The sequence below is a fragment of the Saimiri boliviensis genome, chromosome 21 (assembly GCF_048565385.1).
Source record: "Saimiri boliviensis isolate mSaiBol1 chromosome 21, mSaiBol1.pri, whole genome shotgun sequence".
NCBI classification, from domain to species: Eukaryota; Metazoa; Chordata; class Mammalia; order Primates; family Cebidae; genus Saimiri; species Saimiri boliviensis.
This window is the reverse complement of record NC_133469.1, coordinates 13,220,137-13,238,818: the sequence shown is the minus strand read 5'-3', so window position 1 is coordinate 13,238,818 and position 18,682 is coordinate 13,220,137. Positions and strand designations below refer to the sequence as shown.

Here is an 18,682-nt window from a genome sequence, read left to right as displayed (position 1 = left end):
CCCCCTTCCCCTCTGCGTATCTGCGATGTCACCACCTGTTGCTTCCCTGTGACTGCCCTGCTGCCTGGAGCATGCATCTATTCCAGTGGCCCTGTGACTGTCAGCTCCTTAAGAAGCACCAGGGGCCCTTAGCCCCTGTGGACCCCCCACATCCTTCCCTCCATCTCCCTGTTCCCCAGAGCAAAGGCTGCTGCAGGGGAGACACCTCAGCTGCCTTCCTAGCAGACAGACGAGTCTTTGTGCCCAGGGAGCTGGTTGCCACGGAAACCCCCAATTTCCTTTCCAGTGGGGACTGGCTGCAGGGGCTTCTCCCTTCTCAGGAGTATCACAGAGCAGGTCTCATCAAGCCACCCATTGTTTCCTAAGGACCTGCTTCGAGCCTCTTATCGTGGGCTCGGATCCCCTTTCAGGAGCAGTGCCCCAGCAGGAAGCGTGGGGGTGTGCTGATCTCCCACCCTCCCCAGGCAGAGCCCTGCTGGGCAAGTCAGCAGCTGGAGCAAGGACAGAGCACCTGCCTGCCCCTGCCCCCACGACGCTGTCCCCACTCCTCCTCAGGACTCTGCCCACGCATTGTCCTCTGTGGCCCACCTCTTTGTGTGCCACACCCATGCCCTCTTCCCACCCCCTGTAAGATGTCCTTTCCCTCCTGTGTAGGGCTGGTGATCCTCTGAGGTCTTGGGGGAGATGGTGGTGGGGTGGAGGTGCTCCTGGGTTCCAGGTGTTACATGAAGTCAGAGCTGGAGCTCCCCCTTCCTCTGCCTGAGGTTCTAATGGGTCCTCTTCCTTTCTCCATCCTGCTTACCCAACCTGAGGTAAGATCAGTCACACAGGCTCCTCCCTCCTAGGGGGTCAGGGGTGGGGGTATATTGACATGAACAGGGATAGAGGGAAAACTGGCTCCCTGAATATGCCAGCCTTGACTTCCGTTCCACTGCCAGCTCTCCTTCCGAGAGGGGGAGCTGGGCTTCCCTAACCTCTGCAGCAGGCAGGGCTCCAGGTCTCGATGCAGCCTGGGCCTGGGGTGGGGCGCGGGGAGTGAGGGATGAGCTTCTGCACCGGTGGGAGGGTGTTCGCTGCCCTGGAGAAGGGTTAATTCAGGGAGCAGTGGACTTCACACCCCCATCCACCCTCCTCCAAGCCTGTGGAATCCTTTAATCAAGTTGGGTGCTGAAATTTCAGCTCTGAAATGCCGCCTTTGTGCTGGCATCCAGGCAGCCGCCCCAGAGTGCGGGGGTCACTTTCTCGGCCCCATTTCTCTAAATGGTCTCTTTGTTCCCTGCTGGGCTGCTCAGTATCAGATGTGATTAAAGGGAGATGGGGTTTGGGCTGGGGAGGAGGGGAGTGGGGGCTTAACCCTTAGGGGATAGGGTGCAAGGGAAATGGGACCGAAGGGGTGTTTTTCCTCCTGTCTGCCTCTTCCCATTCTCCTCTTTTGGGGGAGTCCCCTGCTATTCAGCTGGCTGGGCCTGGGTTTTGACTTCTCTTGAATAAAATATCACGAGCCACCACTATTGGTTTTGTTTTCTTAGGGTTTGGGCATAATCTCTTCAGTCATTTCCAGAAACACCTGACCCTTTTTTTTTTTTACAAGTGGAGCTCCTGCCTTTCTGAGGCCTGCACACACTTGGAATCTTTGGTTTAAGGGATGTGCACCCAGGTCTTCTGACTTCTCTGAGGTCATTTCCCCTCCTCCCACATTCTCAGTGACTTCCCACTCGATCAGTCTCATCAGATTCAGGGCCTGGGGATGATAGTGTCCTCTTCTGGATGTGCCCCCTGCTCCCCACGGTGCCAGCTCCATATCCCTCATCCCACTGTGAGCAGGAGTAGTGAACAGACTGGAAGTGGGAAAATGTCCTGCCTTTCAATGAAGGGAAAAGGGTGGGTTGGAAACATTATCAGCACATATAAGGTTAATACTGATTGATCCATGACAAAATTCTAGAATAGGTCACTCCATGTTTGAAAGCACTTATATAATAAAGAGGAGATGGGGTGCTAGCATAGGGTATCTAAGAACCCGTGTTGCCAAATAGTTTTTTTCAGCGGTTACTGGTCCAGTAGGTTGAGGGAATGCCAGAGATCCAGGAATCTTGATTTTGACAAGGCGTCAGCAGTCTCCATGCAACCGAGACAGAGAAGCATGTGCTTCATGTTGGTGTAATGAGACAGTTTTAGAACTGATTAGACAGGCTCCTTAAGAGTGGCGATAATAGGGCCAGGTGAGGTGGCTCACGCCTGTAATCCCAAGCACTTTGGGAGGCCAAGGTGGGTGAATCACAAGGTCAGGAAATTGAGACCATCCTGGCCCACATGGGGAAACCCCATCTCTACAAAAAAAAAAAAAAAAAAATACAAAAAGCCCGGTGTGATGGCATGCACCTATAGTCTCAGCTACTTGGGAGGCTGAGGCAGGGGAATTGCTCGGACCTGGGAGGCAGAGATTGTAGTGAGCCAAGATTGCTCCACTGCAGTCCAGCCTGGTGACAGAGCAAGACTCCGTTTAAAAAAAAAAAAAAGTGGCGATAATGGAATTGAAGTGGAGAGAGGGAGAGAGGTGTTTAGTGCTGTACACAGGTGTCCCTCTTCATTCCAACCTTTATTAGTGACTTGAATGAGGCTATTCAAGTTTGCAGATACATAAAGCTCCAAAGGAGAGCTGAGTCCTAAAAGGTTTAATACAGGTGGGGAAATGGGTCAAACCCAACAAGGCGAGGTCTGTTAAATATTAGTGTTAAGTTCTGCTTTTGTCTACAACAAAACGCCAAAACAGCATACGTACAATTTGGGTATGACTTTGCAATGGATGTTGTCTAAAAGATCAGGGGGTTCGGTTACCATCCAGCTTCATGGGAACCAACAGTTTTGGGGATGTTGAACAGCTTCTGCGAAGCAGATCCCAGATGGAGGGAGTTTGGCCTCCCTGGGGACTGGTCTGTTTTGGTGCCCTGCCTCTCTCCCTGGTCCTGACTAGGGGCTGGAGCCATGGATGGGAGGAAGGAAGGAAGCTGAGGATGCCCCGGCTGGAGCAGTGAAAGATGCATTGCTCCGGATACAGAGCAGAAGTAGGATCTGCAAACCGCAGGCAGGTGGAGGGGATGTTGGTTAAGAGTGCAAGCCTTGGAGTCAGAGCTGGGTTCACATTCTGGCACCAGCACTTCTTAGCATCAACCTCGCAAAGCTTGTTTCCCCATCTGGAAAACTGAGATAACGATTGGACCTACTCCTTCATTGGCCTGAATGACATAAAACCCTTGGGAACACTGAGTAAATGGCAGCTGGGTATAAGCCGTTATGAGCTGGGTATGAGGAAGAACTTCATCCATCGGAGCTGTTCATCAGTAGAGCAAGATGGCAAAGAGATTCCCCCTGTCCTCGGAGTTTTGTGCTTGTGAGGTAGACTGGTCCTGGCCTCTGGGTTCAGTCTGGACTTCTGCTGAGGAAAGAGCTCTTAGGGAGTAGGAGCTTAAAGAGTAGACTGCATGTCTGACATCCTTGGTCTGGACTTGGGCAGGGGCGGCTGCTGTGAACGTTTGGCTAGATCCTGGTGTGGGCTGCTGTGTGTGTGCTGGGGGAGGCGGCAAGTCGGGGGATGCAGCCACACGGGGCCTCTCCACATACCTGAAGGACAGGCCTGACTGCAGACAGCACGGTGTCGCACCAACCCATCTCCTCTGCAGTACCAGTCTCTTGAATTCTTTGCAAACTCCCCTCTGCTGGGTGCTGGGTGAGCAGAGGGGCTGCTTGGAAGGCAGTGAGTTCCAGCTGAGCCAGTTAAGAGTGAGTGGCCCCCTGCAGTGTGGGGCACAGCTGGGCTGGGGAGAAGCTCCCGTCTGAGGCTTCAGTCCCTGAGCTCAGATGGACCCCACTGGGATGCCAGCTGTCCTAACCCACTCCATTGTCCACATCTTCTTAGCGGGGAGAGAGAGAGAGAGAAAGGAGAGGGGAATAAAGAGAGAGAGAGAGAGAGAGAGAGAGAGAGAGAGAGAGAGGAGGGGGAGGGGAAAGAGGGTGGAGTGTGGCGGGGGAGAGCGAGAGGTCTTTGGTGATCTATCCTTTACTTTCTACTCCTAGCTACTTCCAGAAAGCGTCTGAGGAAGCGCAAGTGCAGGGCTGAGATCAAGAGACAGGCCGGTCAGGCTCACCAAGCAGGTAACCGGAACCTTTAATTTTATTATGTGGAATGCTTAATGCAGAGTTAATAGGGTCTAGAGTGGCTAGGAGAGGGGACTACTGAGATAAATAAAAGGAGAAAGTAATGAGTTACATGTGAATGGGGGGGGCTGCAGAACAGGAACATGGGGGTGGATATAGCTACATACTTTATTCAAATACCACTGGGAGGCAAGGGGCAGGAGGCAAGGGCAGAAGGTACACGTCAGGATTCTAGTGTCTTCAGCCTGCTGCCGGCAACCTGGGTGCTGGGCCCTGTGTCTCCTGCAGCCAAGGGTTTGGGCCTGAGCAGCTCTAACTCCCTGGGATGCCAGGGAGTGGGGCTGACAGAGCAGGGGCCGTCGAACCTAGTAAGGGAAGAGGGAGCTGGCGAGGAGCCCGGGGGGAGGCTCTGTGAATTGTCTCTGATTCCTTTCCTGGAGCCCCTGCCTCCTCGCCTCCTGGGATGCGCCTCAAGGTCACGGAGGTTGTAGTGGAGGAGGACTGGGGGCTCTTTCTCGATTAGACAAAGGATGAGGTTATTGGCACAGAATTGGATCTGGGGGCCTCTGTGCCAACTCCTTCCTGCCTTCAGGAGGGGAGGGGGCATTGAAGGGATGAGAACTCCGCTAAGTCCCTCGAACCTCCCACTCCCCATGAGGCTCCTCAAAGCTACTCTCAGCCCCTGAGTAGGAGACACGGCCAGCTCCAGGCACAGTCTCTGAGTGGCCTAGCTCGTAGGCACTGTGGCACTGGTGGCATGGGCATGTCAGACCCTCACTCGCCGTGAGAGAGGAAACAGGAGTGCCTAGGAGTGGTAAGGCCTCCGATGCCACCAACCCTGGTGCTTCCCCTCCCTGAGGCGGGGTGAGCAGGTCCTTTTCAGGTCCTTGGGTAGAGGGTCATTCCTGGGGGGAAGGTGCAGCCCCTTATCTTTCAGTGTGGGAGCAACAGTCAACCTCCTTCTCCTCTGCCCAGCCTGCTCGCCTGGGGCTTTGCTGCTGGAGCCTGGACGGGGCAGGTGGGTCATCAGGGCAGTGAGCCAGACAGAAAGCCACCCCCCAGCTGTCAGCCTCTGCAGCCTCCTCCACTGCCACCGCCAGGCCTGAGGTGGGCGAGGAACAGGGCACACAGGCTGGGGGCAGGGGCTGGGCAGGGGGTGGTGGTAACAGGACCCCCTTTAGGGCCGGGACAGCGTCGTATATACTGGCTGCTCCCAGTGTGTGGGGCTATGGGACTGGGGCCCTGAAGGGCTGGGGTCAGAGATGGCCGTGTAGAGGGGCCGCTGCGAGGGCCCCATATAGGAGAAGGCCGAGTAGAGGCCAGAGGCTTGGCTGGAGTGGCCGTAATAGGGTCCTGAGGGCTGATGGTCAGAGTAGTCAAACTGGGGGCGGGAGATGGAGGGGAAGGCTGAGCCGTAATGGGGCAGGCTGAGGGAGGTGTAGGCGATCTGTGAGGTGGATGGCTGGTCGGTGTAGTGCGGGGGCCCCTGGGGCCCCGCGGTCTCTGTCTTCACCTGGGCTTTGGCATCCACACCAGGTGGCGAGACCGTGGGCAGAGCCACACCTGGTGGCTTGGAGATCCAGGCGGAGTGTCCACTGGCCACGGCCAGGGCGCTGCCCAGCCCATAGCCGGCTGCTGAGTAGCTGCCCACGTGGCTTGGGTGCCCATTGGGCGGCAGGTACTGGTCCAACTCAGCCACATCAAAGGTCTCCATGTTGGACATTACCTCGTGGCTGATCTCACCGATGTCCACGTTGCCGAAGTCGATGTGAGGCTTCCCGCCCTCCCCCATGGAGCGCCCGTCCCGCTTGGGGTCTGCCTTGCCCGACTGCAGCTCTGTCTTTGGGGTGGTTGGAGGGGTGGGTGGGCCATGGCTCTGGCCTGGGTGGAAGGGAGACAGAGAGAAAGAGAGAGCAAGAGGGAAGCAGGTTAGAGCCAGGTGGGCGCACGTGAATTTCGATGGTTCACCTTCAGGCAGCTGGTGCCTCTGGGAAGTTGAGGTCTAATCGCTGCTCAGACCTTTTAACTGTCACGTTTTTGCAGCACGAGTCAGCATTTATTTAAATACTGGTCTTAGGAAATACTGGTCTCTAGTTGTTTATGAAATTCTCAAATCTTAGGGATGGGTCCTGCCTCCTTCCCTTGTCACCCACCAGGGGAGGCCTGCCTCATTGTGAAAAACCTTTCCTGTGGAAAGTTCTTCCTCTCATCAGCTTCTCTGCTGCCCAGGTGGTCTGGCCCGGCCTTTGCATTCTGCCAGCCCCGCTTCTGCGCCCCTGCCGACCGCCCTCTACGCTAAGCCTCTCTCGCCCGGACTCCTGAGTGCTCTGTTTCACCTTCGCTGGTTGCCTGGGCCTGCTCCCTGCTCCCTGCCCCCTGCTCCCTGCCCCGTGTTGTGTCCTTTCCAATCCTTCCCTCCTCCTGAGCCCCCCTTGCTGCCCAGCCCACTGGCAGGCCCTTGGCCCCGTCACACCCTGGCCTGTGTTGCCCTGTCATTCCTTGAGCTGCCCATCTCTGTGGGAGGGCACTTAGAAAGCTGGTTCTTGTTCCTTTATCTGTTCACTTTCCTGTTCACATATTAACTTGGCAAACTTTTAGGGAGCATCACGAAACACCAGGTCCTGTGCCAGGTGCTGGGGATACACATGGAAATAAAATGGATCCCTGTCCCCAAAGCTCATAGTCTAGTCACATATCCATAGATCCACATGCGCCCAGAGCTGGAAGTGCTGTGATGACTTCCAACTCTGGAAGGACCTGGGAGACCAGAGGAGGAGTCTACCCGCTGCCCCTGGGATTTAGGGAAGGTGTCATAGGGGAAAGGATGTCTGAGTGGGGCGGGGCCTTGAAGGGTGAGAAAAAGTCTGCGTCCACAGTTTCATTCTGAGGTGGTTGTTCTGTACATAGTCCAGGGTCTCCTGATGTGTGTGTGTGTCCCTGGATCTCTGCAGGTGAAGAGTATGTACATGTGTGTGGGAGAGAATGTGTCCATGGCCTTAGCAGACTCTGAGCTCCCCAAGGACAGGCCTGTGCCTCCTCCATTAGATCAGAGGCAGCGCCGAGTCCTGCATTGGCCAAGGGCTCTGTACTTGAAGAGACCTGCCTAGGTTTCTGAATCCTGGTTCTGTGTCTGGACAAATCCCCTGTCTTCTCTTAACCAGTTTCCTTATCAGTAAAATAGAGATTGTACCAAGCAGCCCAGCCATTGCCTCTTTCTGGAAGCCTCTTCCTTGACAAGAGTCGGGTGGGGAGCGGGGTCTTGTTGGAGATCTGACTAGATGGGATGACGGGCGGATTACTCCCCCAGAGGCCGTGCCACCTCTGGATCTCACACAAGCTTCTTGTACACTTGTTTCTTTCTATACTTTTTTTTTTTTTTTTTTTTTTTTAAGAGATAGGCCGGGCACAGCAGCTCATGCCTGTAATCCCAGCACTTTGGGAGGCTGAGGTGGGTGGATCACTTAAGGTCAGGAATTTGAGACCAGCCTGGGTGAAACCCCGTCTCTACTAAAAATACAATAATTAGCGAGTGTGGTGGCTTGCACCTGTAATCCCAGCTACTGAGGAGGCTGAGGCATGAGAATCGCTTAAACCCAGGAGGCAGAGAGAGGTTTTAGTGAACCTAGATGGCACCACTGCACTGCAGTCTGGGCAACAGATTGAGACTGTCTCAAAAAAAAGCCGAGCGTGGTGGCTTACACCTATAATCTCAGCACTTTGGGAGGCCGAGGCAGGCAGATCATGAGGTCAGGAGTTCGAGACCAATCTGGACAACATAGTGAAACCCTATTTCTACCAAAAAATATAAAAAATTAGCCAGGTGTGGTGGTGTGCACCTGTAATCCCAGCTACTAGAGAGGCTGAGGCAGGAGAATTGCGTGAACCAGGAAGGCGGAGATAGAGGTGAGCCAAGATCACGCCATTGCACTCCAGCCCAGGCAACAGTGTGAGACTCCGTCTCAAAAAAAAAAAAAAAAAAAAAAAAGGCCGGGCACGGTGGCTCAAGCCTGTAATCCCAGCACTTTGGGAGGCCGAGGCGGGCGAGTGGATCACGAGGTCAAGAGATCGAGACCATCCTGGTCAACATGGTGAAACCCCGTCTCTACTAAAAATACAAAAAATTAGCTGGGCATGGTGGCGCGTGCCTGTAATCCCAGCTACTCAGGAGGCTGAGGCAGGAGAATTGCCTGAACCCAGGAGGCGGAGGTTGCGGTGAGCCGAGATCGCGCCATTGCACTCCAGCCTGGGCATCAAGAGCGAAACTCCGTCTCAAAAAAAAAAAAAAAAAAAAAGGACAGAGTATTACTGTATTGCTCATACTGGTCTCAAACTCACAGGCTCGGGTGATCCTCCCACCTCAGCCTCCTGTGTAGCTGGGACTGCAGGCGCATTCCACTATGCCCAGCTTTGTTTCTTCCTGTACTCACTCATTTTCATCCCTGCTACTCTCTCTAGACTACAGGCCCCTGAGGCCAGGGACTGTAGGCTTCTCTGGTTAGTACCCTGGTGTCCACTCCAGTGCTTGGCACGAAGTAGGATTCAGAGCATGTCCTCTGAAGGCAGAGCTCTGCTTACTGAGCACTTCCCAAGTGGCAGACCTGTGTCACTTTCTGTACATTGGGAACACAGGCAAGGGAGCCGTGGTGCCAAGCAGAAGCCCTGGAGCCAAACTGGGGAAGTTCCTGTCCGTTTTCTCATCAGTAGTGAGAGTCACTTGCCACAGCTGAGATCTGAGCCCTTGTAGTTCGCCTACCTCACCACGTTGTTTGCAATGCCTGAATTACTCTACATAAGGCAAGCAGCACGGCACCTGACATAGAGTAGGTGCTCAATTAACGTCAGCCGTTATTATCATTAATGAGAATTAAACAAGATAGCTATGTCTGGCCTATCCATGGCCTGTGCTCAGCATCATATGCTGTGTCTCTTCTGTCAGAATGGGTGGTGGGATTTGGGAGGCCGAGGCAGGCAGATTCCCTGAGCTCAGGAGTTCAAGACCAGCCTGGGCAATACGGTGAAACTCTACCAAAATAAAAAAAATCAGCCGGACCTGGCGGCGTGCACCTGTAGTCCCAGTTACTCGGGAGGCTGAGGCAGGAGAATTGCTTGAACCTGGAAGGTGGAGGTTGCAGTGAGCCGAGATCACACCACTGCAGTCTAGCCTGGGTGACAGAGTGAGACTCTGTCTCCAAAAAAAAAAAAAGAATGGCCAGTGGGAAAGAGGCAGTGATTTCCTCTCCTCCATTTGATCACCCATTTCTCAAACCCATCCTGTCTTCTCCCTTTCCTTGTAACTGCCCCAGACACCTCTCACTCCATGGCTTCCATAGACTCTTTAACTGGCCCTGTTTGCCCAGCAGCAGTGACCCCTTGGATCAGTCCTGGCCAGAACCATCTTGCCCAGCCACTGCTCCTGGTACTGGAGTCCCCATGAAACTCCCTCTGGGCCCCTGCAGTCTGCTGGGGCAACTGCACAACCTGGCACAGTCTCCCCAGGGTCCAGGGCTGCTGGGGGAGTATCTGGGTCTCATGCCATCCAGCCCTCTCCTCTCTCCACTGCCTGGGCTTGCCCCACTCCCAGCTCTGTCATCAGCACTCACCTGAGGGGTGCTCAGGGTTCCCATCTGACATGGGGGAGCCCTCTCCCGGGTGCCGGTGGTCCAGGTGGGCACTCTTGTAGTGGGCCTGGATGGCAGCGGTCCCACCTTGCTCAGCCTCCCCACCAGGGCACTCCGCCTCGCCCTGGGTGGCCTTGCCATTCTTCCGCCGCCTGGGTTGGTACTTGTAGTCCGGGTGGTCCTTCTTGTGCTGCATACGGAGCCGCTCAGCCTCCTCGATGAAGGGGCGCTTGTCACTTTCATTCAACAGCCTTGGATGGGGTGGGTGGCAGAGAGGAGCCAGTGTGAGTGCCAGAGCGCTCCAGGTTGGCCTCCCTCTGAGTGTCCATCTTGGAAGACAGGAGACCCTGGGATAGGGCACCCAGAGGACAGGACCCAGGTGGGGCTCTGCCCTATGATTTATGGACTGAGAGATGTGAGGCCCAAGGAATAACAGCCTCAGAGGGCTGTGATCTGTGCCCCCAAATCTTTCATGGGCTGGAGGGTGAGCGAGGGTCAGCCCGCTGCTCCTGGCAGCCCCTGAGGAGGAGTTAGAAGTAGGAATAGAGGTTTCAAGGGCAGATGCCAGTTCAAGGAAAGGAAACACTTTCTCATCATGAAAGCTGTCTGCAAGTGGAATTGGCTGTCTCATTAGGGGATGAGCTCCCTGGGACTGGGGGTGGGCAAACAAAAGCAGCGTGGCTGGGGGAGAGCTCAGTCTCTGCTACTTACTAGCTGTGTGTGTGACCTTGAGCAAATTACTTCTCTGAGCCTGAGTTTCTTCACCTATAAAAGGATGATAACATCTTCTTAACTTGGGTGTGGGATTGGCCGGAATAATGGATGTGAAGTGCCTCGAACCAGGGCCTGGGAAGCAGGTGGAGCACTTTGAGAAAGAGACGTAGAGATGTTTTTCTTTCTTTCTCTTTTTTTTTTTTGTGAGGGAGTCTCACCCTGTCACCCATGCTGGAGTGCAGTGGTGCGATCTCGGCTCACTGCAACCTCTGCCTCCCAGGTTCAAGTGATTCTTGTGCCTTAGCCTCCTGAGTAGCTGGGATTACAAGCATGAGCCACCATGCCTGGCTAATTTTTGTATTTTTGGTAGAGACGGGGTTTCACCATGTTGGCTGGTCTTGAACCCCTGACCTCAAGTGATCTGCCTGCCTCGGGCTCCTAAAGTGCTGGGATTACAGGCATGAGCCACTGTGCCTGGCTCAAGAGGTACTTTTCTATTTTTTATTTTTTTGGAGACAGTCTCACTCTGTCACCCTGGCTGGAGTGCCATGGCATGATTTTGGCTGACTGCAATCTCCACCTCCTGGGTTCAAGTGATTCTCCTGCCTCAGTCTCCCAAGTAGCTGGGACTACAGTCACATGCCACCAGGCCTGGCTGATTTTTGTATTTTTAGTAGAGATGAGGTTTCACCATGTTGGTCAGGCTGGTCTTGAACTCCTGACCTCAGATGATCCACCAGCCTCAGCTTCCCAAAGTGCTGGGATTACAGGCATGAGCCACTGCACCCGGCCCCGAGAGGTGCTTTTCTAATGCTGCTTGCGTGGGTGGTTGGACTGGAGGATCTAGGGGTGGCCTCTCAACTCTGGGTCCTGACTGTGTGAATTCCAGTGTGGTGGGATTGAGGGGCAGATGTGGGTCCTCTTCACCATGGGTCGGGGTGGGGGGCACTGTCTCCTGCGGGGGTCCTATATCCATGTCCAGAAGATAACAGAGGGTAGGTCTTTCTCAAATAATTTGGGAAAAAAAAATCTATCTATCTATCTATCTATCTATCTATCTATCTATCTATCTGAAAGAAGATAACAGAGGGTAGAGGAAGCTAGTCTCTCCTCAGACCCTGGGACAGTCCCCAAAACCAACACATGGAGGGAGGAAGCCTTGAAGCCAGTGCCCTTGCCACCGACTCCAGCCTCAGGCTAGGGTTGGAGGGGGAGGTCATTCACGGTTTGGCTGCCCAGGGTGCGGAGGGCAGGATGCGGTACCATACAGAGGGGCCCAAGGGGAAAGTCCATAGATTCTAGGATCCCAGACCTTGGGACTGACAGTCTGTGAGTCTTGGTGGGAGCAGCCCTGTCTGTCAGTCCAGAGGGCCTCTCTTTCCACCTGCCCCACCCCTCACACCCCAGTGGGTGCCCTCTTCCCCCAGTCAGCAGAAGGCCGAGCCCTCCCTCCCCAGGCTGGGCGGGGGTGGTCATGCCAGGCACCTCCTAGCGGGCAGCAGCATTCCTCTGCGGCTTAGCCTCCCTGTCTACTCCCCCCACCCCCGCCCTGAGCCCAGCCCTAGCTCCAGCTTTCTCCGAGGGTCCCTTCAGCCGACACTCTGTCAGAGGCAGTGGACGCACTTAGGACAGAGATGCTGGAGCAGGGCCTTGAGAGTCAGGGAGTGGGATGCAGGCGCCCTCTCTGATGGCTGGGACCCGCGGGGGGCGGGGGGGGGGTGCGGAGCAGGCCTTGAGAGGGTCACTGGGGAGAGCCCACAGAGGAGACAGCTGCTCAGCCAGCAGCAGGCCCTAGCACAGAGGCTTCAGGGATAGCTGGGGACATGGGACACAGAGCTCATGCTCGCTCTCACTCATCCTTCCCTTGCCCCTTGCTCAGCTGGCAGCCAGCAATCAGCAAGAAAGTGACAGGGGCCAGAAGACAGGGGTGATTTCAACATCGGATCCCACTGCCACCTCCTCAGCAAGTTCCCAGCATTAGCTTAACCCTGACAGAAACCTAAGCCTGGGCCCGCTGCCATCCCTGACCCCAGCCCTAACCCCAGCGCCTCCTCCACCAGCTGTGCGGGACAGCCGATTCCACCTCCAGCCCAACCCCAGACCCAGCCTGCCCACCATGTAAACCCAATGTCCAGCACCAGCCCTCACTCAACATTACCGGCCCCAAACCCCCCACATCACCCCCAGCTCTAACTCCAAACCCCTCCTCATTTGTGCCTGTCAGCCCTCTTTCCCCTCGGCCTCCCAGGTTTGGAATGGGGCTGGGAAGAGGTAGGCCGATCCCCCACCCAAACTGGAAACCCCAACCAGAGAGCTCCCACAGTGGGGCACTGGTTGCTGCTACATGTGTCCTGCTAGGCCAGGGGCATAAGAAGATTTTACTTGGGGAAGGGGCCCGTGGCACTGGGAACAGGAGAGGCTGGGTGACCCCCACCACCAGGGAGGGATTCTTATCTGTGTTCCCTTTTCCAGTTTCTTGGCTCTGGTTTTTTCCAGGCAGGTCAACCAACCCACAGCCATTAATTACCCTGTGATCAGCCTCTACTGGCCCCTCCCCAGATGGGCATCAAAGGTTAGCATGACTTCGGGGCTCACATGGTCCCTTAGGACCTGGGCTCCAGTGTGTCCGATCCCACATTCCCTTGGGGCTCTCCACACAGTTTGTATCTTTCTCTTTTTGGTTTTAAGACACCTGTTTTCCAGCTCTGCCTACCTAACAACCCCCCTTCCTGACATCCTGGGAGTCACAGCTTGGGGAGGTTTCAGGAGAAGCCCCTGGAGCAATTGGCCAGCCCAGCCCACATCCACGTGTTTTTCAGGACCCCCATCCAGGGTCTAGGGAGCCACCATCTGTTGGCATTGTCTTTGATCCTTGCCATGGTTCTGGCCCCTTCCTCCCTCTGGCACTGGGTTCTCAGCAAGCAGTGCGAGTTTTCCTGATTGCCACACCCCAGGCTGGCCCCTGTGCACATAACTTGAGTGATGGCCAAGAATGAGTCCTCCTGAAGGGAGTCCAAGCCCAGGGTTCTGGGCTGGGGGAATCTGGGGACAGGGACAAAGGAGAAGCCAATCTCAAACCCTTGGCAATGGGAGGTAGAGGGAGAATGGAGTCCATCCTTGCTTTGACTCTCGTTGAGCTCACACTGTGGTCTTCTCATGGTCCCTAGAGCCTGCCCTGTCTGTCTGTCTGTCTCTCCTGGTTGTCTGTTTCTCAATTGCTCTTCTTTGTTCCCTGGCACTGAAGGTACTGGCCTGGGTCAAGCCGCGTCCAAATCTGAATGGACCTTGGTCGGAGGAGCTAGCTGTGATCTCTATTCTTTTTTTTTTTTTTTTTGAGACTGAGTTTCGCTCTTGTTAGGCTGGAGTGCAATGGCGCGATCTCGGCTCACCGCAACCTCCGCCTCCTGGGTTCAGGCAATTCTCCTGCCTCAGCCTCCTGAGTACCTGGGATTACAGGCACGAGCCACCATGCCCAGCTAATTTTTTGTATTTTTAGTAGAGATGGGGTTTCACCATGTTGACCAGGATGGTCTCGATCTCTTGACCTCGTGATCCACCCGCCTCGGCCTCCCAAAGTGCTGGGATTACAGGCTTGAGCCACCGCGCCCGGCTCTGTGACCTCTATTCTTGAGCAGAACCGGGCTATCTGGCTCCACACAGCGGCCCGGTCGCTGAGCCCTGGGTCTGCCCTGGGTGAGCAGGGTGATAAGTGCTGAGGAAGGGCAGGGGAAGGGACACCAGGCCTTCAGCAAACACCTGGCAAGAACAGGCCAGGGGGCTGTTGACTCTTTTGGTCTGTTGGAGACCCTCCTGCTCCTTCCACCACTCTAAGCCGCTAGACCCAATCTCTACCCAGCTATGGCCGGCAAGGGGGAGGGCAGCGGAAGGAAGGCAGCCCCTCTGACAAAGCCCTGGCTTTCTGGAACCCAGATGCTCCTCTCTTGTTCTCAACTTCTTATTTCCCCACAACCTCCTGGCCACTCCTCAGAGTGAAGGTGATCCACCACTGTCTCCAGGGACAATGTCGGGGAAGTCCTCTGGATGAAGTATGGGAGTCCTGGGTTCTGGCCCTGGCTCTGCCACCAACTTCTATGTGACCTTTGTGATTGATTGCTTTGCCTTTCTGAGCCTGTCTCTTGGCCAGTCTAGTGGGAATCAGGTGACTGCTACCGGCTCACATCTCCTGGAGTCCCTGTTCTCTTTGGGACCTGCTCTGGGACTCCTGGGGTGGGAGCGGGGGGTTGCCTTGTTCCACACATCCCCAGGAGGCCTGGCTGAACCCCAGACCTGAGTTGAGGGTGGCAGAATCGCTCCCTGCGGGGGACGTTTTTCCTAGAGGTGCGGGACGTTTTTCCTCTGAGGGCCCCTGGGCAGGAAGGGGGCCAAGGTTTCCTTCTGGACAGAGTGCTCAGCTCCAGCTCTGGGGCTAGGGGGAAGAGGTTGCTCAACGTTGGGGTGGGGCGCTGGCAGGGAAGATGGCGCCGAACTGGGAGAGGGAGGAAAGGAAAGAGATCAGCTTGGTGGCTCTGGGACAGGGCAGGAGGGGGAGGCCACTTTCTGTGTGTCCATCCTCCCTAGGAGGATGAAGAAGCCCCCAATTCACAGGAGGGTGGGGTCAGAAAGTCCCAGGGCAGACCCTTAGGATAGGATGAGGTCCTGCAGCAGCAGGAACGTGTTTCCCCTGAAGTTCTTCATCCGTCACTCTTCCAAAGACCCTCATCTGAATTCCTTGTTTGCTTTGAACTTCCCCCGAGTTCTCCACCTGACTGCCTCAGTTTCCCTGCATCTCCAGCCAAGCCTTTGGTTCCTTCCAAGCGCTTCCCTCGAATCCTCCTGACCACAGCAGCTGGTGGCATGAGTGCGTGTCTGTGGGCACGGCGTTAGTGAAGGCCTCCTTCCCTCCCTAGGAAGCCCCAGGCCCCACGATCTGCCACCCGCAGAATTCCAACCACGAGGGGGCGCCTTCCTGCCCACCGCCCCGAGGGGAGACCCGGCCTAGACCTCTGGAGTTCCGAGTTCCAGGGTCCTTGTGGTGGAAGGGCGGGCGCGGCCCCCACACCTGGTCTCCAGCCCCATTCAAGGAGGACCGCCAGGCAATCCCGCTCTGGGGTGCAGGAGGCCGGGCCGCCTCGGCTTCCCTGAATCCACCCGAAGCTAGAGGGCCGAGCCCGGGGCGGTCAGCTGCTCACCTCCAGAGCTTGCCCAGCGTCTTGCTGAGCTCGGCGTTGTGCAGGTGCGGGTACTGGTCCGCGAGCTTCCTGCGCGCCGCCTGCGCCCACACCATGAAGGCGTTCATGGGCCGCTTGACGTGCGGCTTGCTCTTGCTGGCGCCATTGACGCGCACGGGCATGGGCACCAGCGTCCAGTCGTAACCGCTAAGCACCTGGCTGACGGCCTCGCGGATGCACACGGGGAACTTGTCATCGTCCGCCTCGCCGTCCTGCTGCTCCTTCTTGACCTTGCCCAGCTCGCCGGGCCCCGGGCTGGCTCGCAGGCCCGATCCGCCGCCGCCGCCGCCGCCGTCGGGCCCTAGCGAGGGAGCGCTCCCCGGGGACAGGCAGCGGGGCTCCTCGGAGCCCACGGGGCTCAGCTCCACCTCGGATAGGTCCTGCTCCTCCGCCATGTCACCCCCGGCCGCCTCCGCCGCCTCCCCCGGGCCCGCCGCCGGGGTCCTCGCGAAGAGTCCAACGCCCACCTGGATGGAAGGAGGGCGCGATGGAGCGGCGGCGCGCGCAGCCCCGAGGGCGGCCCGGGACGGGACGCGGGCACAGTCCCGAGGTGGCGGCCCTTCCTGCTCCAGCTAAACCCACTCTGGCCCCTGGGGCCCACGCACATGCCAGACTCTAGGTGGGTGCGTCCTGCCTCTGCGTCTTCGCACCACCAGGTCCCAACCGTCTCTTGGTGTGGGTGGCTTTTTTTTTTTTTTTTTTTTTCAACCTCCTTTTTTGGGTGGAGGTTTGTTGATGATAAGGAAGAAAAAAACGGAACCTTTATTTTGCTCTAATCCCGGTTCCTGGAATTTCCCACCTTTTCTCTCACCTTTCCTTCTTCCCTAAGCCTGCCCCAACGGGGTTTAGAGGAGAGCCAGGTGGGGGGCAAGGGCGGGGTGTCGCCGCTCTCCACCCCACAGCAGGGTCCCAGGCCTGAGAGGGCCAGGGAGGAGCAGGCTGCGCACTCACCTCCTCGGACCTCTCCTCCAGTCTGGGGCTCGTCCTTAGGAAGTGGAAAACCGTGTCCCAAGGTGTGCGGTCCAGCTCGGGACTGGGGGGTGACGCTGGTGCGCTGGGAGGGAGGGGCGGGGGGCCCTGAGCCTCAGGCCACGGCCTTGTTAGGACGGAGCCTGAATCCTTACCACCAACCACCCTGGCCGGACAGCCCGAGACTGACTGAGCGACTGAGCCGCTGCAGAGGGCTGGGGAAGGAAGGAGGGGGAGAGGGGGGAGGGGGAGAGGAGGGAGGGAAGGGCAGAAGGTGGAGCCTCCAGGCTTTCCTTCATCCCCAACACTCAGGGCTCCTCCACCCGGAGCCCAGGCCCCCCCACCCGACTCCCTGCCCTGCTGCCCAGGCCCATCTCGCTGGGGCTTAGCCTTGGCTTAGTCCCGGAGGCGGAGGGGTGGTTAGGCCAGGGAAGGAAGAGATGAAGTTGGGAGGGTCAGAACCTGTTGCTTGGAGGAAAATTTGGCCCTAACTAGGACCCCCAACGTCTGCCTCTGGCAGGATGGGCACTTGGCAGGGGACTAGGGAGAGACATGAAGGTGGTGAGCGTCCTGTGGGCCCGTGAGGGAGGCTGGCCCGAGCCGCTTCATCTTCAAAATCCCGTTGAGTGCCTACTGCATGCCGGGCACCGATGCCCACTCCTCACCCTGCCTCCCACCTTTTCCCAGGCTGCCCTTTCTGCCACATCCTGCACAGTGGGAGAGACTTCTCAGGGCTCCCCCTGAGACGGGCAGAGCCCCAGCTTGACCCCTGGCCCCTTCTCTGCAGACACCCAGCACACACAAGGGCTGGTCTGGTTCAAGGAGCTGAGGGGTTCCCAGGAGGGCCAAGTTGGGACAGGGTGGGGGCCCTCTCTCAGTAGGTCTTAGAGGCATCCTGGGACCCAACTCCCTCCACGCGGGGATCACCCTGTCTTGGGAGAGGGTGAGGGAGTCCTAGTCCTGGTTGTCATGAGGTCCTCTACTCCACCACCCCAAGAAGGGTTAGGGCCTTGCCCTGCCTCTTCCCTCCTCTGCCCACCTCTGCCTCCCTCCCCTTTTCTTTCCTGCCCATCGTCCCGGGACACCTGCTCCTCTCTCTTTCCTAGGCCTCTCCTCCAAAGCCACCGTGCCTTTCTCTTAACTGAGGGCAGCCCCACCCAGGTGTTGAGGCCGAGGTGGGGTGCATGTGGGGTATGCAGTGGAGCGGGGGCCACGTTGGCGACCATGTGTGGTTCTGAGCCCCTCAGCAGCTGGGCAAGGCCCCAAGCCCACCTCAAGGGGTCCTGTCTGGAGTGGGCTGGAAGGGGTCTGGGGAGGCAAGGCCTCATGCTTGGGAAAGGCCAAAGGGCTGTGGGGGGTGGGTAATGGGATACAATGAGGTAGTCACACAAGGCAGAGGCATGTTGGGGGTGGGGGGAGCGGACACTGGAACACACACACACACACACACACACACACACACACACACATGCTCACACACACAACCAGCCAGACAATCAGGCCAGTGTGTCTGGGGCCTCGGAGCCCAGTGAATTAGGAGTTTGATAAGGGTTTTCTCTTTCTCTCGCTTGCTGGCCTTGGACAATCTCCCCCCAGTTTTCCTCGACGCCACCCCCGGCGCTGCCAACCCTCCTCCCCCCGCCTCTCTTCTCTTCCCTGTGCCCAGACTCTTGTTCGGGGCCTTGAAACAGTGAGCTGTCTTTGTTCGAAATACAGGTGAACGGCAATCATGTGATTAACACACACACACATAAAAAGCTTTTTAACAGCGCCCGCTCGGCCTCAGAACCGCCCGGAGAGGAGCCGCCCTGGATGGACAGAGGGACGAGGACGAGCATCTAGCCAGTCGTGCCCCAGCTGCCCCGAAGTCGCCTCCAACACCCGCTGCTGCCCGCCCGCTGCCTGCCTGCCTGGCATCTCTCTCTCCCGGTGGGTCCCCACTCATCCTTCCACCCCTCAGTTCCTCCCCTTTGAGGAAAGGACCTCCCGGCTCTCTGC

The 18,682-nt window shown here is 57.0% G+C and overlaps 1 protein-coding gene and 1 long non-coding RNA gene across 3 annotated transcripts in view; one reads left to right on the top strand and one right to left on the bottom strand.

Moving 5' to 3' along the window:
* The first annotated feature begins 3,996 nt into the window (after nucleotides 1–3,996).
* Nucleotides 3,997–18,682, top strand: part of LOC141582562 (uncharacterized) — a 72,779-nt gene continuing 58,093 nt past the window's right edge. Inside the window, exons 1-2 of one of the 2 annotated variants that reach the window (XR_012515435.1) lie at nucleotides 3,997–4,152; nucleotides 18,443–18,613. This is a non-coding gene — a long non-coding RNA (uncharacterized LOC141582562). Of the gene's footprint in view, nucleotides 4,153–16,974; nucleotides 18,614–18,682 lie in introns of those variants that run through there. The other variant, XR_012515434.1, reaches the window with a different exon arrangement.
* On the bottom strand, nucleotides 4,154–16,788 carry SOX10 (SRY-box transcription factor 10). Its single transcript, XM_003932874.4, has 4 exons — nucleotides 16,667–16,788; nucleotides 15,677–16,182; nucleotides 9,756–10,024; nucleotides 4,154–6,036 (listed from the first exon to the last, which is right to left on the bottom strand). Exons 2-4 carry the CDS (start codon nucleotides 16,108–16,110, stop codon nucleotides 5,333–5,335), a joined length of 1,407 nt encoding a protein of 468 aa, XP_003932923.2. The 5' UTR covers nucleotides 16,111–16,182; nucleotides 16,667–16,788; the 3' UTR covers nucleotides 4,154–5,332.

Coding starts and splice junctions, on each gene's coding strand:
- SOX10 (XM_003932874.4), bottom strand. CDS start 16,110: ATGGCGGAGGAGCAGGACCTATCCGAGGTGGAGCTGAGCCCCGTGGGC. Junction 10,025..15,676: donor ACGCTGGGCAAGCTCTGGAG/GTGAGCAGCTGA, acceptor ACCCCATCCAAG/GCTGTTGAATGAAAGTGACA. Junction 6,037..9,755: donor GAACCCTGAGCACCCCTCAG/GTGAGTGCTGAT, acceptor CCTTCCACCCAG/GCCAGAGCCATGGCCCACCC.